This window comes from Corvus kubaryi, unplaced genomic scaffold (assembly GCF_017639235.1).
Source record: "Corvus kubaryi isolate FWS band 111438036 unplaced genomic scaffold, C.kubaryi_AGA036_p1.0 137, whole genome shotgun sequence".
Classification (NCBI taxonomy): domain Eukaryota; kingdom Metazoa; phylum Chordata; class Aves; order Passeriformes; family Corvidae; genus Corvus; species Corvus kubaryi.
The window spans coordinates 15404229-15422726 of NW_024580671.1; the positions used below are offsets into that span (position 1 = coordinate 15404229).

The 18498-nt window shown below is 37.6% G+C and overlaps 1 protein-coding gene across 1 annotated transcript; it reads left to right on the forward strand.

The window, feature by feature from the left end:
* The first annotated feature begins 7585 nt into the window (after positions 1–7585).
* Positions 7586–16299, forward strand: LOC121659666 (arg8-vasotocin receptor-like). The gene is made up of 2 exons (XM_042018028.1): positions 7586–8698; positions 9765–16299. Exons 1-2 carry the CDS (start codon positions 7783–7785, stop codon positions 9962–9964), a joined length of 1116 nt encoding a protein of 371 aa, XP_041873962.1. The 5' UTR covers positions 7586–7782; the 3' UTR covers positions 9965–16299.
* Positions 16300–18498: the final 2199 nt, after the last annotated feature.

Below are 18498 nucleotides of genomic sequence, written 5' to 3' on the forward strand. Positions count from 1 at the left end.
TGCAAACAGAAGTATTCTGCCTCTTAACACTAGATGGCAGACAAAAAATGGGAAAACATTTCCTTGTTTTCAGGGATAGAATGTTGAAAAATTAATTTGCATCTTGAATGAACATTCACCGAAAACTCTCAAAGTAATAAGAATTAAGACCATTGAACGAATGCTTATGACAGCATGGATACTTTCTGTAACCTTTCATTTGGATGTGTTTTTTGGCACAAACACTGAAAATAATCAAGTGGAACTTTTCTTTATTATTTTCATATTGCTTTTTTATCTGTTACTTCCCTTCAACATTTTTCTCTTGTCAAAGAGCTAAAAATTCTAGAAGGCTTAGAAAGGAAAAGGGAAACTTTTAAAGAAAATTGTCCTCACCAGGTAGTCGCATTGTTGTGAAATTGTCTTCTGTAAATCCAAAGAGCAGATGATGTAAGACTTACATTGTAGCTTCTTACTATCTTTGCCTTGCATCAGTTACCCAAAGTAATTGGGCTGCTTTGCTCCTTATTGTCATTGAATCTTAGACAATAATGTGGAAGTAACATGTTTTCTAAGGGGGTAACTTTCTTCATAGAATATTATAAATTAGTGTGCCAAATATTATGTAATCAGTTCACCTAGAAGCCAGTGAATATTTTGGGTTGTTAATCCCCTTCCTCTCCCAGCTACATCCTCAAAAAGAAGAATCAGAATCTCCAAGATTCTGAATCCCACTCTAAAATCTTGGTTCTTCTAGCTAATTGTGATGTGCATACACAGTATGAAATCCCACCAAATCCCACCACATCTTTCTTTCTCAGTGCTTCTACTGTGGCTGCAGAGATAGCAAGCCAGGCTGACTATTTCCAGTGCTAGCAGCTTTATGGACTAAAATCAGAAAAGACCCGAGTTTTTCCCATGGTGGTTTTCCTGTTGAAGTTATTCCAAATGAGAAAGGTAAATGTACTGGAGTGGAAAGGTAAGTGCAAATGTACTTGCCTGCTTCATAGTTAGAAAGTCAGCTACAAAGATGTCCATAGCTTCTGGTTTAAGTTTCTCAGATTATTCTTCCTACACAATAGCTTTTGTTATAAAATGTATATATAGGAGCAAGCAACAGACTGTGGCACTCCCCTTCTCATAGGAGTGCTTTACCCACAAGGATACCTGGCCTTTTTTTCCCAGGGCTTCTTGGTTTCACCAATTCTTATGTTCGTAGTCACCTAGTTTCAACAAGAGTAGAAACCATTTTCCATTCTGCCTTGCCAATAAGTTGGTGACCAGGAAATTCTCATAAGAAATCAGAAATGTGTATTTAAGCCTTCTCTGGCTGAAAATAGCCCTGACCCTATTTTCTTGCACCAGCTGGGTAAATATTCCATTGAAAATAATCCTTTCCTAGATATTGTCAATGACTGTTCCTGTTCCTCTTCCCTCCTGCTCCTGCTCTTCCTCCTCTCCTCACCTAGGAACCTCCATATCCTCACCCCCTTTGAAAGCACTGGACAATTTTCAGCCTGTTTCTTGAAGGAATGCTTGTAAGACATTGTTAAAAGAGTTAAAGGCTCTGCATTGTAAATGCATAAAGGTACCTGGCTCTTGTGCAGAGTTAAAACTCTAGATTACCATCAGGATCTGGAATTTAGTGATGTCCTGCTCCGTTTGTCTTCCTGCTTTGCTAAATCCAGCGGTTTCCTGCTTCCCACACAACATAAAGGTGCTTGTATCCCTAAATCAGGGATCCTGCTCAGGGAATTGGTACCTGAAGTTTGTTACGCATCTATCTTTGATTTCCTGTGCCTCCACTGCTTATAGCCAATGGTCTTTGCCCTTGTGCTTTTGTGCATTCTAGAAATCTATCTGCCAAAACAAGAGTGTACTGGTCAAATAATTATATACTAGATATGAATAATGTAGTTGATTAGTTAGAATTTAGAATTCAGACTTGTGCTAGAAGTCATATTATAAATTCCTCTTCAGCCCCCTGTGATTATCATAGTAGTCATTCTGTTATCTTTCAGCACTCAAGAAGTGATAGATGTGAATTTTATTACTGCAGCATCTGTTTGAGAGTATGATTGTACAAGTGTCACCCAAGGTTTTTGGTGTAAATGGAAAGAGGTCAAAACACACAGTCTCTTTAAGTCTGCTGGAGTTAATTCACTGTCCACAGTATTTGCAACTGCTTACTCAGGATTGCTGGAGAAACTGACTATCATTTTTATTTATATTGTCGTTTAATTAAATTATTGACTTATGGCTGATCTTTCCTCTGGACCTCTAAGTATTATACTAGGTACCATCTTAGCATTTTGCTTTTATTAAAATGCTCTCTTTATAACTTCTCATCTGTGGAAAAAGTGCTTTGTAATTCTTCATCAAAACCAGTTCATCATACCTCCTTCTCCTAAAGTTACACATTGTTTCTCCATTTTTCTTCTCTCTGACCAGCCTTGGTGAAGCTCCTTATCTGTCAGTTGTTTTCCATGACCCTGGTGACAGGTGAGCTGTCAGGCCATTTAGCATCCTAATAGAGAACCCAGACTGTCTGGAATGCTGCAAATGAAAAAGACAGTTTTGGCAGAAGCCTATGTAACTGATTTGTAATGATTTATTTCTACCTTAAAATATCCTGATGGAAGTTGTAGAAGAAAGAGTAAAAGCTCTGTACTCTATGGGTAAACACTTTATTAAAGTTGCATGAAATTTTACAGCAGCAATAGGAAAGAGGCATTACTTAGAGAAGGTTTACAAATTGTGGAAGATAATTCTACCAGCATAATAGGTACATGAATTAAGCAAACTGGTTCCAGGCTTTGGACCCAGTGGTACCCTCACTCATTGCTGTCAGTAACAGCTGTAAAATCAGAAACTTGCCTAAAGAATGAGGTCAGCAATAGCGAATTATAAAGTTCTTACTGAAACAGGTTAAACAGTTATTGTTTCAGATGTAATCTCCTTAGGGATTAAAAAGAGGTACGTAGTACTGTACGTAGTTAGTGGTACTGTTTTGTGATGAGTATCTGGAACTTGCCTAGTTACAAGTCACAGGGGGCCCATACACGTTTTTTTTCCCTCTGGCTTTAATGCCTGTGGCTAATTCCTACTGAAGGATGCACTCAATTTAGGAAGGTTTTTGTTCCAAAATATTGCGTAACAGTAAATATAGTTGTTTGATGTGTTTCAGTCCTACACTGTAAGGCTATAGAGCTGAATTTGTTTTGATGTAGCCTTTAATCTTAATAAAGTGATACCCTCTTCCTTTAAATACAGTTAATTTACTCATTTGAGAAATGAACACAGTTTCTTGTAAAGGGAAAGGCATCCACATCATGTGTGTGCAGGAGAGCAGCGTTTACACACGCATAACACATGTACACCAAACACAGATGTGTACAGTTCCCTTTTTGTGTATAAACAGGGCTAGCAGGACAAAATGTTGTCCTGTGTTCATTATAATGTTAATTTGAAAAGTTAAGAGTGGTTTCTAGTTCATCTTGGCTGGAAATGGATGAGATTGTGGGTTGTCCTGACATTTTCTAATATTCTTTTGGCTTCACTAAGAGCTCTCCTTCCTGCCCAGAAGTGGTTTTGTCCAATCAAAGCTTAACTCTTTCTGAGGAATAAAGTTATTGATGCTATTCATTGTTTTGTGTCTCCTTGCGTGGCTAAGTATTGAACAGTATTCACATGTAACTTTGACTAATCTCCTGTAGGAAAGAATCCATTTGCTGTCCATTGCAGTACTTCCACAAGCAGTTCTCATTACATTTCATGCTACTGATATGTATTTACATTACTTAATACATCTCCTCAAATGTATTCTCAATCCATAGGGCAATTTCAATGCAATGCTGTTAAGTCTTTTTATTTACCCTAGAATAGATTACTAAGTAAGTATTTTATGGAAAAAGATATTAGGAAGTAAATGTTTCTACTATCTTTTTGATAACTGAATCTTTTACTGCACAATCTAGTATGTAAGGCCAATGGAAGCTGTTTTTATGTTTTAATGTTTGGAAGTGAATAGAATCACATCAGCACTAAGGAAATATTTTTTGATTTCTCTAAAATCCTCTAAAGATGTAGCAAATCATGCGAAAATTTGTTTTTCTTAATTAGTTGGTTTTAATGACTTGACAAGTGCAGTAACAATACTCTACTAGCTCTTCACATCTACAGAATCTCACCGAGGTAAGAGGCAGACCTGAGTTTCTTATATCAAAAGCAGACAGCAGTATTTTCCACTTTATCTTTTCTTAAACGGGAACTTTTTAGTACTTGCATTTCCAAAGCAAAAAAGTGCAAACCTATTCCTTCACAAGTTGTATTTAATAAGTAATGTCTGTCAAAAATTAAACAGTTTCTGGGTTTTAGAAACTCCTGGAGGGCGCTTAACCTTAAAATGCACGTATTTCTGCTTCAGCATATACTCCTCACCTGGCTTGGCAAAAAAAATCTGCAATGCACTGCAATTTATGCAGTTTTTGGAAGACAAAGATTGTGATAGGACTTGACACACACAGGTCACATGGAATTCATAGGTCAGGGGAAGTGTTTATTCCCCACCAACTCAGCACTCACTACTCACCACATACGGAATATTTCCTCTGGTTCTGGAGGCCCTCTACAGGAAAGGTGTTGATGAGCTTGAGTGAGCTCAGCATGGTGCCATGAAGATGATTGGAGGGCTGGAAGATGTAGCCTAGTGAGGAAGGCTGAGTGAGCTGGGCTTGTGCTCTGCACCAGGGGAGGCAACAATAAAGAGGGTGGTGAAATAGCTGTTTTCATGACGTAGAGTAAACCCCACAAATGTAGATAGTGAGAAAATTTTCCAATGCTGGGAACTCCATTTTTGTGCAGCATCAGACAGATATTACATGGATCTTCCAATGCACATATGTCATCTGTGGAGAGGTTCCTCCTTCTTCCCACAATGTGGAGCCTTTACTTTTGTGTGGCAAACAATCACATGTATTTTCTCCTGACAGGTTGGGGTGTCATCTCCTTCAAAACATTCACGAGTGTCAGCACAGGCTTTAAGTACAAGGCTCAGTAGAACAGACACGTTCTGTTCAAGATCACTAACTCCTTGAATACAACATTCTCTGCAATGCTCTCAATGTAGCTTGTAATTGGAAAAAGATTGAAAGGTCACAATTATAAAGTGATGAAAGCATTAACATATATTGAGCTGATTATATGCAAGACGGAACAAGAGTCTTACATCACCAGGACAATTTGTACAAGGAGGGCCACCACCCTTTTTATAAACATAGTAAAGGCTACTCGTTTCACAGTGTGCTTGCCCTTTAGCCTGTGACCACATGCTGGATCTGACACCTGGGCTATTGCCCAGACACTGTGTGCATGTGTAGACCGAGGAAGAGCTGCATGTTCCCAGGGATCTTGTTGGACCATTCTAGGTATAGCTGATAAAACATATTTGCCTGAAATATATGTCTATCCATACATTATGCATTGTGAAAAATCATACAAATAGGTGCTTTTGGTATGATATTCTGGTTAGTCTTCCAACAGTATCCCAGAACTGACTCGTGTTGCATATACTGGTCTTTTTGCATGTAATTTCTTGACATTTCAAATAATGAACTATACATGTATGTTTATCTTCCATGCCTGACCTGAACTTAATATTCTGTTCAACATGTTCCTGTTTCAACACACTTGATCCTAGCTCTGCCTAGATGTACATGTTTACTTCATATCTTGCTGGAAGAATAAAGATCCCACTTGCCTTTTTGTTAAGTTATGGAGTGAGGAGGGTCAAAGTAAAATATTTTGGAGCACACACCTAAAACTCCATCAGAAGAAAGAACCTGAGATCAGCCCAGCTGCTCTCCAGCACAGTCTTTGCCATCAGCAGCATTTCCAGGGGTTCATGGTTTGTGGCCAATTCAATTACTCTTCTGCAAGTTGCTGGGTGAAGGGAGGGTGAGGGTTAAGGCAAACCCATTTGTTCCCTTATGGTCTTGTTATGCGTATTTCCCACTAATTGAGATAGATTCCAAATTGAGGGGGCAAACTAAAAGGAAACAACCTCAAGAATCCAAATTTCCTATAAAAAGTCCTTTATTTAGGAAAAAAATCAGGTATATTAGATTAAGTTGTGATTCATACTCTTTGCGACACAGTCTTAGAGAAAAGCCTTTGTAGACTTGGGCAGCTGCAGCAGTGTTCAGCCAAGTCTAGATCATGGATACGTACAGCTGCTGTCAGTGGAAAAGTTTCTTGAGATTGTTTAGCTTCTCTGTTGTCTGTTCTCATAGTCTTACCCTTTCATGAGCTATTAACATTCATCCCATGGTGGCATGTAAGGGGGAAAGAGAGAGAAAAGAAGTCATGTAGGTTTTATAAACTTTTGTAGTCTACCTCAGCACCCTGTTTATGAATTTTGTACTTCACCTGCTTGGTGATACATGAAAACCTTTAGTGGAAAATAAGTGGTAGTCTGTCTCTGAGCTTCCTGAGCTGATCTTATAATATAGTTGTGATCACAGTGATTAATCAGCTTAGGTGCAGTATTATGTACTGTATATGCAGCATGGATACTGCTTTTCACCTAACTGGTTTCCTCTTCAGAAAGACTTTAAATTACCAGTCTCCTGACTGTAACCAGAAGGATATGAATGACCAAGCTTCAAATAAGATTGCATACAAATATCTGTTATTTTTCATATTAAAAGAATCAATGTTATTAAATCTCTCTTTTGTGATTAAGAGGGAGGGCTGAGAGATAAAAGAATGAAATCAGATCAAATTTTCTATTTTTACCTGCCACTAACTTTATGCAAAAGTCATACTGGAAAGTTGAAGAACAATGCATTTCTTGTGTTCCTGATACAATTTACTTGACAAAAATAAAAATGTTTAGATACTGAAAAATGACCTCACAGACTTTAGCACTATAATAGGATAGAGACCTTTGGATATTGTTTCATCATAGAGACCTTTTCCTTAGTTGGATTTGCTCCTGAATTTTCACTTATTTTTTTGATTAAATTCTCAGTAGACTCACGGTCCCAATAAAAGTAATTTATTTCACATGTGTTATTTTTCATTTTGCTGAGAAAAAAAATCTAAGTCTTGACCCTGTCTTGAAATAAAAATATTATTTTTAGGGCACTACATTTTTTTATTTTAGAACCAGGTGACTCCAAAAAAGAGAAAAAGGAAAAAAAAGGCAGTGGAAAATGCGTTTCTTTGTCTGTGCTGCATTTAGGATGTGGTCATGCCCCAGGAGCCTGGAGGTTGTCGTTACCATGTGTCTGAGCTCAGGGACCCAATTTTGTCTACGTATAAACATTCCTCCCGCTTCTCCTGAAGTGTGTTCCTCTGGTTTGCGTAGAAAATTTTTTGCAAGAACTCTCCTGAGTAAGGTCATTTAAGTATGACTCTGACCACAGCTATTTACAAGTTCGGGTTTTGACTGAAGTGAGTAATTGAATCACGTTGAGCCTCTGAAGTTTGCCTTTTATTTATATATTTCCCCCAATTGTGTGGCTCGGTCTGCCATTGGTGCTGTCCCTGCAGCCTACCCAAGGGCTCTGCAGTTACATAAGGCTCTGTCTGCTGGGAGCCTATATAAAGCCTTTCTGCATGCCAGCAAGAGACAGAATTTTATCACAATCCAAGCCCCACTGCTTTAGTTTGCATGAGCAAGAAGATTTTCTTGAAGATACACTGAAACTCGAACCCAGGCTGGTTTGTTTGCCAGCCAGTGCTTCACAGCTGTCAACCTGAGTCGCAAGTGGCAGCTACTGTGAGTAGCTTCTGTGCATTATGAAGAATTTTTCATTTCCTATGCAGGATAACACACGTCAGACTGAGAGTCCTCCTCCTCACAGATTCCTGAGTTTGACAAATCAGTCAGACCCTATTGGAAGACCAGAAAGAGATGAGCAGTTAGCTCAAGTAGAGATTGCTGTACTGGGGGTCATATTTCTGACAGCGTCTGTGGGCAATTTTATTCTCATACTGGTGCTGTGGCGAAGAAGAAAGAAGCTGTCTAGGATGTATGTGTTCATGCTTCACCTCAGCATTGCTGACTTAGTAGTAGCCTTTTTCCAAGTGCTGCCTCAACTCATATGGGATATTACAGATGTTTTCATAGGGCCAGATTTCTTGTGCAGAATTATCAAGTATCTACAATTGCTGGGCATGTTTGCGTCTACTTATATGATAGTGGTCATGACAGTGGACAGATATCAAGCCATTTGCTACCCTATGGTTACTTTCCAAAAGAAGAGAGCTCTCTGGAACATCCCCATTTGCACCAGCTGGTCTATAGCACTGCTTCTTAGCCTACCGCAGGTATTTATCTTTTCTAAGACTGAAATATCTCCAGGCGTCTTTGAATGTTGGGGTGAATTTATTCAGCCCTGGGGCCCAAGGGCATATGTGACTTGGATTTTTGTAGTTATATTCTTCATTCCCTCAGCAATCCTTATCACATGCCAGGTCAAGATTTGCAAAATAATCAGAAGAAATATAAATGTGAAAAAACAGAATGAATGTGAAGCAACAAATCAGAATGAAGTCCTACCATCCCGAGCAAGCAGTGTGAACTGCATTTCAAAGGCTATGATCAAGACAGTAAAAATGACAGTGGTGACAGTTGTTGCGTATGTTCTCTGTTGGTCACCGTTCTTCATTGCGCAGCTGTGGTCTGTGTGGTTCCCCAGCATCCTGACCGAAGGTAAGCTGCTCTCCCTCCTCAGCCACAGCTGCAGAGCAGGTGGCACACTGCTCTCGAGTGCTTTATGTTTGCACTTTGCTTTTGTGTAAAGGTTACTTGTGGTCATTTGAGGAGGATTAAAAAGAAATACCTGCACTGATTATCTCTCGTATTTAGTTAGGTACAGGGAACTTCTTGTGTTTTGTGATCAAAACATCATGTGCCTATTTTGTGTGTGGGTCTTGAGTGGTTAAAAATTTAAAGATTCTTGAACAGCGTGGTGAAAAGTATCATGTGCTTCAGCAAGGCTTCAGACTTTTAGAGGTTTTAGGTTTTATAGCAGCAGTATTTTGGGTTCTTGAGGTGAAAAGCAGCAATTAACTATTCAAAGTAATAAGATAAATATTTATTATTTACTGGGTAGAGCAGTGATGTTATAAGACATCTGGTTTTTTTTTAATATTGGAATCATATTGATGAAATCTCTTCAGGACACTATGAAAAAACCAGAAGTTGTCCAGCTGTTTATAAAGCAAAAAAGCAAGTCTGTGAGAGTTATCAAAGAACACCATGTTGTAAACAAGAATAATCTTGTCAAATTTATACTATTGCCTCTTTGTGAAAGGCAGACTCTATATGCAACTTTAAATTCACCTGTTCTAAACTCAGAGGTAAAAAAGCAAAGGAGAATATGTAATAGTTCTGCTTGATAAAAACAGTAGTTTCTGATCTTTGTTTTAAGAATTCTTCCCGTCAGCGTGGATTTGAGTCTTATTCTACATAAATTTATGTCAAAATATATATCTGTATTTATTTGTATCTGTTTAACAGGTTAGTAGTTGAATTTAAAATTAATGCAGCTACATCAAAAAAGAGCTATATGAAACTATTTAACTTTGCAATGCACACAATAAAGTGTGCTTTATGCCTTCAGCAGTTGCAAATTGCATTGAAATGGGAATTTCCTACTACAAGATTAGCTTTAATATATCAATAGATACAGCAGGAAGCAGCAGACTGTGAAAATATAACTTATTTGTAAGAGTGCTTTATTTAGTCTCTTATTCCTTGAACTGTTTTGTTCTAGGTTCAGCATTCACCATTATCATGCTCCTTGGCAATCTAAATAGCTGCACCAACCCATGGATTTACATGTATTTCTGTGGCCAGATTCCATACTGCACAAATAAGCAGCTGGAGAATACTGCGGCTCAAGGGGAATCAGTGTTCACGGGGAGCATTCATCTTGTAGACAGAGACCCTGAGGAAAACAGTACTTCTGCATAAATGCTGAGAGCTTTTTGTTGTTTTGTCACATTCCCTCTGTTCACAAGACATATCGATATTTTACCACCATCCCTTATTTTGTGGATAAGGAAGCTAAAAAATTTTTTGTTGTAAAAATATATTTCTCTGCAGTTCTGTAGCATATACAGGAAGTTTCTGCGTTGTGCAAGCCTGACTCAGTGCTTCAATCCCCACTGTCTTATCAGAATGAATTCCTGTAAAGACTGACAAAGATACATAAAAGTATCTTAGATATTTTGTGTCCTAAAGTACTTTCCTATCTGTGTTTCTGGATTTCTAAGTAGTAAAATTTTACCACTAACTGGTCCAACAAATTGAAACATAACTGAAAAGGAACCTGACATAATTAAACTTGAATATGTTTTCAGAGTGAACCCTGAATTGTTCATCATTCTGGTGTGATTGGGGGACAGTGAGAAATCTTGAGAAGGCAGCACAAAGTTAGAAAAAGCTTTTGCCAGCTCTTACTAGCACCTGGTTTAACTTAACTCTTTATATACATGTATAAAATTCCAAGCGGCTTAATATAATTTAAAAAAAAAAAAAAAATTTGGTGTGCTTGTGACATTGAACACCTACTTCAGTTTCAAATTCCATTGTGGATCACAGGTAGCAGCAGCATAGCAACAGTTCAGGTTTTTTGCTTCATATCATGGGATTTGATTTTCCATGCATTTCCTGATGTGCAAGCAGTTAACTGGGCACCTACACACACTCCCTACACACACATATATACATACTTTAAATAAAAGTGGTTGATAAGAGTGTACACTTTCATTTGGCATACAGACCCATTTATTCTAGCATGCAATTTATTGGCAGAGAACCAATTATTATTCTATTCCTTAGTACCCCTTCAGGCTCAAATTCGAATATTTCCCTTTGCTGTAAAAAAAATCTCCACATCTTTGTCTCAAAAAGCCATTTGGTTGCTGGTTTGTTGGTGATATATGCACGTAGCTGTTTATTTCCTTTCAATGTCTGCAATCTGGTCAGAGGAGTATGGAAGGGATATCAGCAAGGCTCTTTCGGGTGAGAATGGAGCTGCATTCCCAGGGATTCTTTGTGGCACTTACATCTGGTGGCATATAATGTGTCTACATTATACTGTGTTTCGTCACATTTCAGTTTTCTGAGTGCTAGCAGTCACAAATATCAGTAGAAAAGATATAAAATTGTGGGGTTTTAATATTCTTTAAATTGTATTCAAAGAAATACTGGTTTAAGCTAAATACGGATCACACTGTGAGAAGTTCTGCTGTACAGTGTATAGTTACGCTTCAGGTTAATCCGTGCTGATATGAGCGCATATTCTATGATTTCTATTCCCTGTATAGAGTTAGACCAGATGGGGGAAAGAACTAAATATTGCTGTTCTTTATGATGGGAAAAGCTTGTGTCCCAGTCCAGCTGACAAGAAGAACAGGTGTCTGGCCTTTAGGAAGAGGAAAAAGTGGGTGAAGGTAGTACCAAAGCCAGACAGGAATGGGAAGGGTCTGTATGAAGTCTCTTACTATAATTACAACTGATAGTTTTGCTTGCTGTTTTTCCCGTCTCTTTAATTAGTAGTTATTAATTCTACCCCACAAAAAATTCCCTGTTAGAGCAATTCTGTAACTCAAGTGAATGTCCTTATCTGGGGTAAGAATATCCAAGATACAATCCATATGATTGATAGGATATTGATACAGTCACTCACTGACTTTCTAAGACTTTCAGTCAATTAGCTCTCAGTGAAGTTCTCCCTTATGACTTAATCCAATGGTTAATGGTGGGGTTCCTTCGATTGTAATTAGTTACATAGCATAATATGCAGACTTGAAAGGAACTGTAAACAGAAATGTTGCAAGGAATTGCCTGTGTCACTGTACTACTGTATTGGCAGCAAAACTCCACAAAAAGTATTCATTTGCAAGGAAAACAGACATTCAGATTGTGTGCAAAGAATCATCCAGATCCAGAATTGATGGAAGTCACAGTTCTTCTTGGACACCACAGTGGAGCTGTGCCATTTGACACCACCCGATCTGACCACTGATAGAAGTTAAAAGTGTAACTTCTACTACTTATATTTCTGCATTGCTGATATATTTGTTACTGACTCTATAAATAATTTGGTAGAGATGGATTTTGCGAATAACAGTAGCTCGATGTCTTCACTAAAAGTCTGAGAGCAATGTTAACTGTCCGTGTCTCAGATATTTTGATCATGTATTGAATGAAATGTCAGAACTTCTTAAGTCCAATTACAGTCTGTAATATTCAAAACAATTATATTTTTGTCTCTCAAGTGCTTTCTTTCTAATTTTTTCATTTTCGTTCCCCTCATATCAGTCCTGCTCTTAAAAAGAAAATTAAAGATTACTGTACTACTGTGCAAACTACAGGCTATGGTCACTTCTAGTTTCAGTCTGTCAGGAGGTATTTGAACATGGGTGTTCCTGCTTTTCCTCTTAGTAGAATGAATTGGGCTGCATTTTCCAGATGTAAGTCCCTATCCCGCATGCCCTGCCTTGCCTGCCCTGTGGGTAGCACCGACAAACACTCTCAGTGGGGAGTTTGGTTCAGGTCCACTTTTTTCTATCAAAACTCATTTTCAAATGATGGGAAATTCATTTGGGTAACTTTTTTCCTTTTCCTTTTTTTTTTTTTTTTTAATCCTAAAATAGTGCTCCGTACAGGACTTCTCTTATTTCTTAAAAAAAAAAGAGACATTCAAAAATAAAATTAAATTTTTCTCTTTGTAAATTTGGCCAGCAGTGTTCTTGGAATTTGTTGTTTGAACATCTTATGCCCTTGTTTTACTCTACATTTTGTGTCTTCATCTGGACTATATCTTTTTCAATTCACTGCACTTAGATTTCCAACAGGTATTACAATATCTCATTATTAAGAGGGGGCTGGCTTTGGGACAACACTGTAGTCTGGCCAAGGTGTTTAATCCATATGGGAGAATCAGTAACTCAAACGTATGAGTCCCCAGGGGCACTGTAGAAGGCCATAAAAATGAAAAACTCCAATTATCAGATGAAAGACTTTGTCATCAAAGCCTAGATTCTGTTTTCTCACACAAATAAATCCTGAGTAGAAAAATACCTATTGTACAAGTTCCCAGTCTTGAAATGAATGACTATGTTGTTGATGCTGGCACTGTGATATGGTTTCTGGTTATCTGGGTGGGGATTTTTTTTTACTTTCCACAGTTTTGTTACTACTTGGGAAAGGCACAGTTCATTAAAAGGAATTAGATTCTTACTTAATAATTAGTAGTTTATATTTTGCAGTACAGATACAAAGAATCAAAGACAATGTAATCTATCAATTCTGCATAGATTTATTACAGAAAAAAAAAAAAACCTACAGAAACAACCTAGTAGAATGAAAATCCCAACATGTGTTTTGCATTCTTAACAGTATATTTTGATAATTCTTTTATTCTACAGAACTGCTTCTGTATTTTCACAGCCAGTCCCAGTTCACATTCTTGTAGATGGTGAATACTGAAGATAGAGGTGTTGGTTGATAATCTTTTTAATCTTGCAATAAAATAATGCTGAAAAATTTTAAAGATGGTACCAAACTAATGTCCTGACAATTTCACTTTGATCATTTAATTATGACAAGAGGAACCAGTTATCGAGTCAAATAAACTGCTCCTGTGTCTGTGTTGTTGGGGGAGGACTGGCAGAGTGATGTGGAGACCCAAGTTGGAACTGGCAGAGTTTGTTCTGTGAGGCAGACATGGCTGTATTGTCTAGTTGTCAAACTCATGGCCAGGACAAAAGTATCCTCAAGAAGTTGTGAATGTTGGCTGCTTTTGGCTTAAGGGTATAATGAACTGACAAAGGCAGAGCAGGATGACCCAACTGCTCAGTTCTTTTAGGCAAATTCAGTTTGGGTTGGATTCCTCAGAGGAGAGAAAAAAAAATGGAAAGTAAGTTGTTTTCTGACTTCATAAGGTAGAGATTTGGGCCTGAATGCCCTGGCTATCTACAGGAAACACCCATGATTATGAAACAGATTGTTCATACAGCAGCAAAACAGGATTGCAAACAGTTCAAATGGGAGTTGTGTTACTTGCACTAATGCAGCCACAAATAATTAATTCTCTACTGATATTCTATTTATGATGATCCATAGCTGATCCATTTAGATTTGAATTGAAAGGAAATCATGCTATTAAGAAATCAGAAATAAAACTGATGTAATTTATCCTACCAGATCAAAACTCTGACTGCCTTTCCAAATCCTACCTCTTCAGTCCTATGTGTGTCAGTAGCAGGTCCCTGGTCCCAGGTAGAGCCTCATGATCTGCAATATATTTCCCAAACTCTACCTTCCTTAATCTCTTGCTAAGGTAGCCAAGGTTGTCTTCACTTTGCCTCTCTGAAACAAAAGGATAGAAACTGTGTCTTTTCCCTGAGCTTATATGATGCTCCTGCTATAGCCACTTGAGGACTTTCTGAAGAACCATCTCCTTAAGAGGGCAGATTCTGGGTGTTTTTACAAAGCGTCCATATGATTTTTATTAATTTTCACTTCACTCTTTAGGAGCAAAAGAAAGAACAGACTTTGACTGAAACAAGTGGCCATACCCGTTCCCTCATACTTCCTTTTTTTTTGCCAACACAGCAAACCAAAGCATATGCTTTCTGTGGTAGGTCACAGCAACTAATTTAACTAATGTACATCATCCATCTCCATAATGAACTTCGGGGGTAATGAAAATCTAAGCAAGGGCTTCTTGCCTTTCCATCCAGATGTTGTCCGAGAGATACAGTGCAAACATATTCAAGTGCTATTTTATTCATCAAGAGCTTTTTTATACCATGACTCACACTTTGAAAGATCTTCAGAATTTTGGATTTGTGTTTCTTGCATCCATTTCAGTATACAAAAAACTGTTTAAATTGTGTGTTACCCAGGTTTTAGCAACAAATCTTCTTAATTCTGAGTTAACACAGGAATCAGTAGGACTTTGTGGAGGAAATATTACATTACCATCTGGAGAAGAAGTTTAAAAAAATGCCAAACGAAAACATTTGAACTTGAAGATCTCTGGAAATTATGGCTGGGAAGGTGGATATAACTAGAAAAACATCTCCTTACATGCCAGTGACCACTTTTCAAGACAATTGCTGTAGTAACAAATACTAAGACACAAGAAAGACTTGATATTCTTGTCATCATCGTTATAATTTCCGTCATCGTGATCATTATCATGATCATCATCATCACTATTACTTAAATGTAATCAACATATAGCCTACAGTAAGTTTTAAAAGAAAACAAATTTATCACCATGTGACATATGTAGACCAGTTATGAAGCTGAAATATGAAAGGCTTGATTTCAATCACAAATGCAACTTTTATATATGATGCTGCTATTTTATTTAGCTAAACGGATATAGATAAATTTTTTAGTTCCAATATTATTGCTGTGCATTGAATTCCATGAAACTACCTTAAGATGAATTTTGGCAAAAATTTCATGTTTACACATTTACTTGGGTATTAAATCAAAATTTTTGCTTTAGGATGCTGCTCTTGTATTCCTCAGTTTATTTGTGATTTCTATTATTATCTGTATCACCATCTTTGAAGAGATACTAGGAATAAATTATCTGCTAGTTATCACAGTGCATTGGAAATGTTCGCCCATGTCTCTAAATGTGTTAATAGATGTCTGGCCTCAAATGATTTAATGCTGAGTAGCTCCAGCTTTTGACTTAGTGATGGGAAAAATTGTACTTTGTCACGGAGAATACAAGCCTTCTGGCAAGCAGAGTCATGATGTGAATGCACTGCTTATTGATACATTTTGTACAAATTACAGTCTGCTGGGAATGTGATTCATATTCCTGATCCTTTCTTGACAAGACTCGTGTTCTGTGTTTAGCTGTAACTATCTGTTCACAACAAATACATGAAAGAAACCTCAGAAAAAAAAGTTGGTTTTTTTTCCTCAGCAACTGCGAGTACTGAATCTTGGAGTTTAATGCATTTGCTGTGAAGGATGAGGTTAAAAATATTATTGTAGCCTTTGGGTTTGTTTTGTTTGCATTCACACAAAGAAGTAATACTGGATTTTATGACCCTTACATGTAGATTGTATTAAAGGAATGACATCATGGCAACTCAAACATGTAGAGCTCTGGCATCATAGATTCATAGAATCATTAAGGTTAGAAAAGACCACCAAGATCATCAAGTTGAAACATTAATCTAGCGCCACCATGTTCACCAGTAAACCATATTCCCAAGTACCACATCCACATGCCTTTTAGACACCTCCAGAGGTGGCGATTCCACCACTTCTGTTCTCAGCCTCTTCCAATGCCTGACCACTCTTTCAATGAAGAAGCTTTATTCTAACATCTAATCTAAGCCTCCCCTGACACAACCTGAGGCTGTTTAGTCTGGTCCTGTCACTTGTTACCTCGGAAAAGAGACTCACCTGCACCTCACTCCTGCTTGAATGTTAGCATGTATGTGCAGAATACACTAGTTAATGCTATGGATCTGCCATAGGGTTGCTCTGCAGCTGCTCCTGTGGATCATGGATGAGGCATGCCCAGCATGTACACAGTCTTTAGGAACTTTCCCTCCCAAATGCTCTCCAAGCAGGAGTAAGATGGCATTAAGAGTGCACATGCACTAATGTTGCATACTGTGAGGCTGAAGCATGTTGTGTTTATGTTGCAAACAGTGATGACAACAGATGATCAGAACTGGACCATTTGTATTATTAACAGGGCTGTCTGCACATGGAAATAAGCACACAAACAGGCAAAGTGATCAGGGAGCATCTCAGGTGATGACCATATTAAAGGCACTAGCACAGGCATATCCATAGCTACTTCCTGTGCTTTTTTTGTGGCGTGAAAGAGTGCATGGAGTATCCAACTGGGCATGAGCACAACAAAACGAGCAATCCATGTGTGGAAGTTGACATCATTGTGGACAAGTCCTGCTGGGGTGCCACTGCTTATTTCAGGAGTCCAGAGGGCAGAGGTGCTCTGTGGCCCAACACTCTCCCCACCTCCACCTCTTCTTTATTCCATGAGGATAAAAGGAACACACAGCACATAGTTGCATCTCTGCAACTTATAAACATATAGGTGTGTAAGTGTCTTCATCTTTTGACTCCTTTCCCTGCAATGTCACCTTAGTCTGATACTTCTGGTAGAAGATCTCAAAAAATTCTTCAAGAGAAGGGCGTTATGCTGTGATAGAGGTTTTGTTCTGCTAAGAATGAGACAGTTAAGCTCATCTTACTTGCAATTTAAGCAAGGATTGTATGCCATGAAGAGTTGAATTTTGTATTAATTACCTAGGGACACTATAAAAATTAGATTTCCAGTCACTTAAATGAAGAAACCAGACTGACTGAATAGCTGACTTATTTATTAATTCAGTAAATTCAGGTTTTCCTTTAATAAAGATTCTTTTCTGTAAATTAAAGCAGATGAAAGGAATATCATAAATGTAAAATTAGACTAATCCTATTGAATTTTAAGCTATGCCAAGGCTGCAAGAGAGAATTAAATCATTGATATGAGACAAAGAGTAGACTTGAGACTCTGATATTGAAAATAAATACAGTATTTTATGTGCACTATCTGTAAAATAACTGGAGGCACAAAAGGACTGTCCATAGAAAGCTATTGAATACTGTTTTATAAATCTATTTCTAAGGTAAGTCCATAATTTTGCAATAAAAATATTCATGCCAGATATAGATGTGTTTATATGTTCAAATTTAATCTTGTGATTTGATACAAACTGCATCTTGTAATACTCTGGTGATTGTTTTTCTATGCTGTGCTCCAAAGATAAAATAGTTTCTCTGCCTTCAGTTTAAGAAATCAATTACAAGTTTATGAATGCATTTGTGTCCTGGAGGGAAATGTAGAGTTGATTCAGACAAAAGTCTCAGAACTGAATTGCATTCAAATTATTCATGAACATTTTACATCTGTAAAGGAAAGGAATTGTGCAAGCAGTATTGTTTTTCTAGAAGTTTCAACATTTCTCTAAGACTGAACATTATGAAAATATATTGATAGTATGCTAAGTAGTGAGAAAGTGTCATAATGTGGTAGTGTATAAATATCCCTTACTTTCATAGTTAATATTTGAGCACAGTATAATTTCACATTGTTATAAATTATGATTCACCTTTAATAATAAAAATAGAAAAATGAAGTGGAAATAATTCTGAAAATTCTTCTCTGAAAATAGTTTTGAGCTCTGCTTCTTTAAATTCAGCTCTTCACAGATTGCTCCAGAACTCTAAAAATTAATATGTTCATTTTATTAATTCAAGTTATTTTAAGGTGTCTCACTTCTCTGGTGTCAAAGGTAATGTCAGTGTCTAGAAGAGTTTTCATTAGTGGCAAAAATATTTACACTTCACTATTTGGTGCATTGACCCTGGCTGGTCCCCAGGTGCCCATCAAAGTCACTCTATCACTCCCCTCCTCAGCAAGGGGGAAAGTAGAATGAGAG

What these genes read in the sequence shown, in the direction of transcription:
- LOC121659666 (XM_042018028.1), top strand. Translation starts at nt 7,783, where the DNA reads ATGAAGAATTTTTCATTTCCTATGCAGGATAACACACGTCAGACTGAG. An exon ending in CCCCAGCATCCTGACCGAAG is followed by an intron (nt 8,699 to 9,764) that starts GTAAGCTGCTCT and finishes GTTTTGTTCTAG; the next exon opens with GTTCAGCATTCACCATTATC.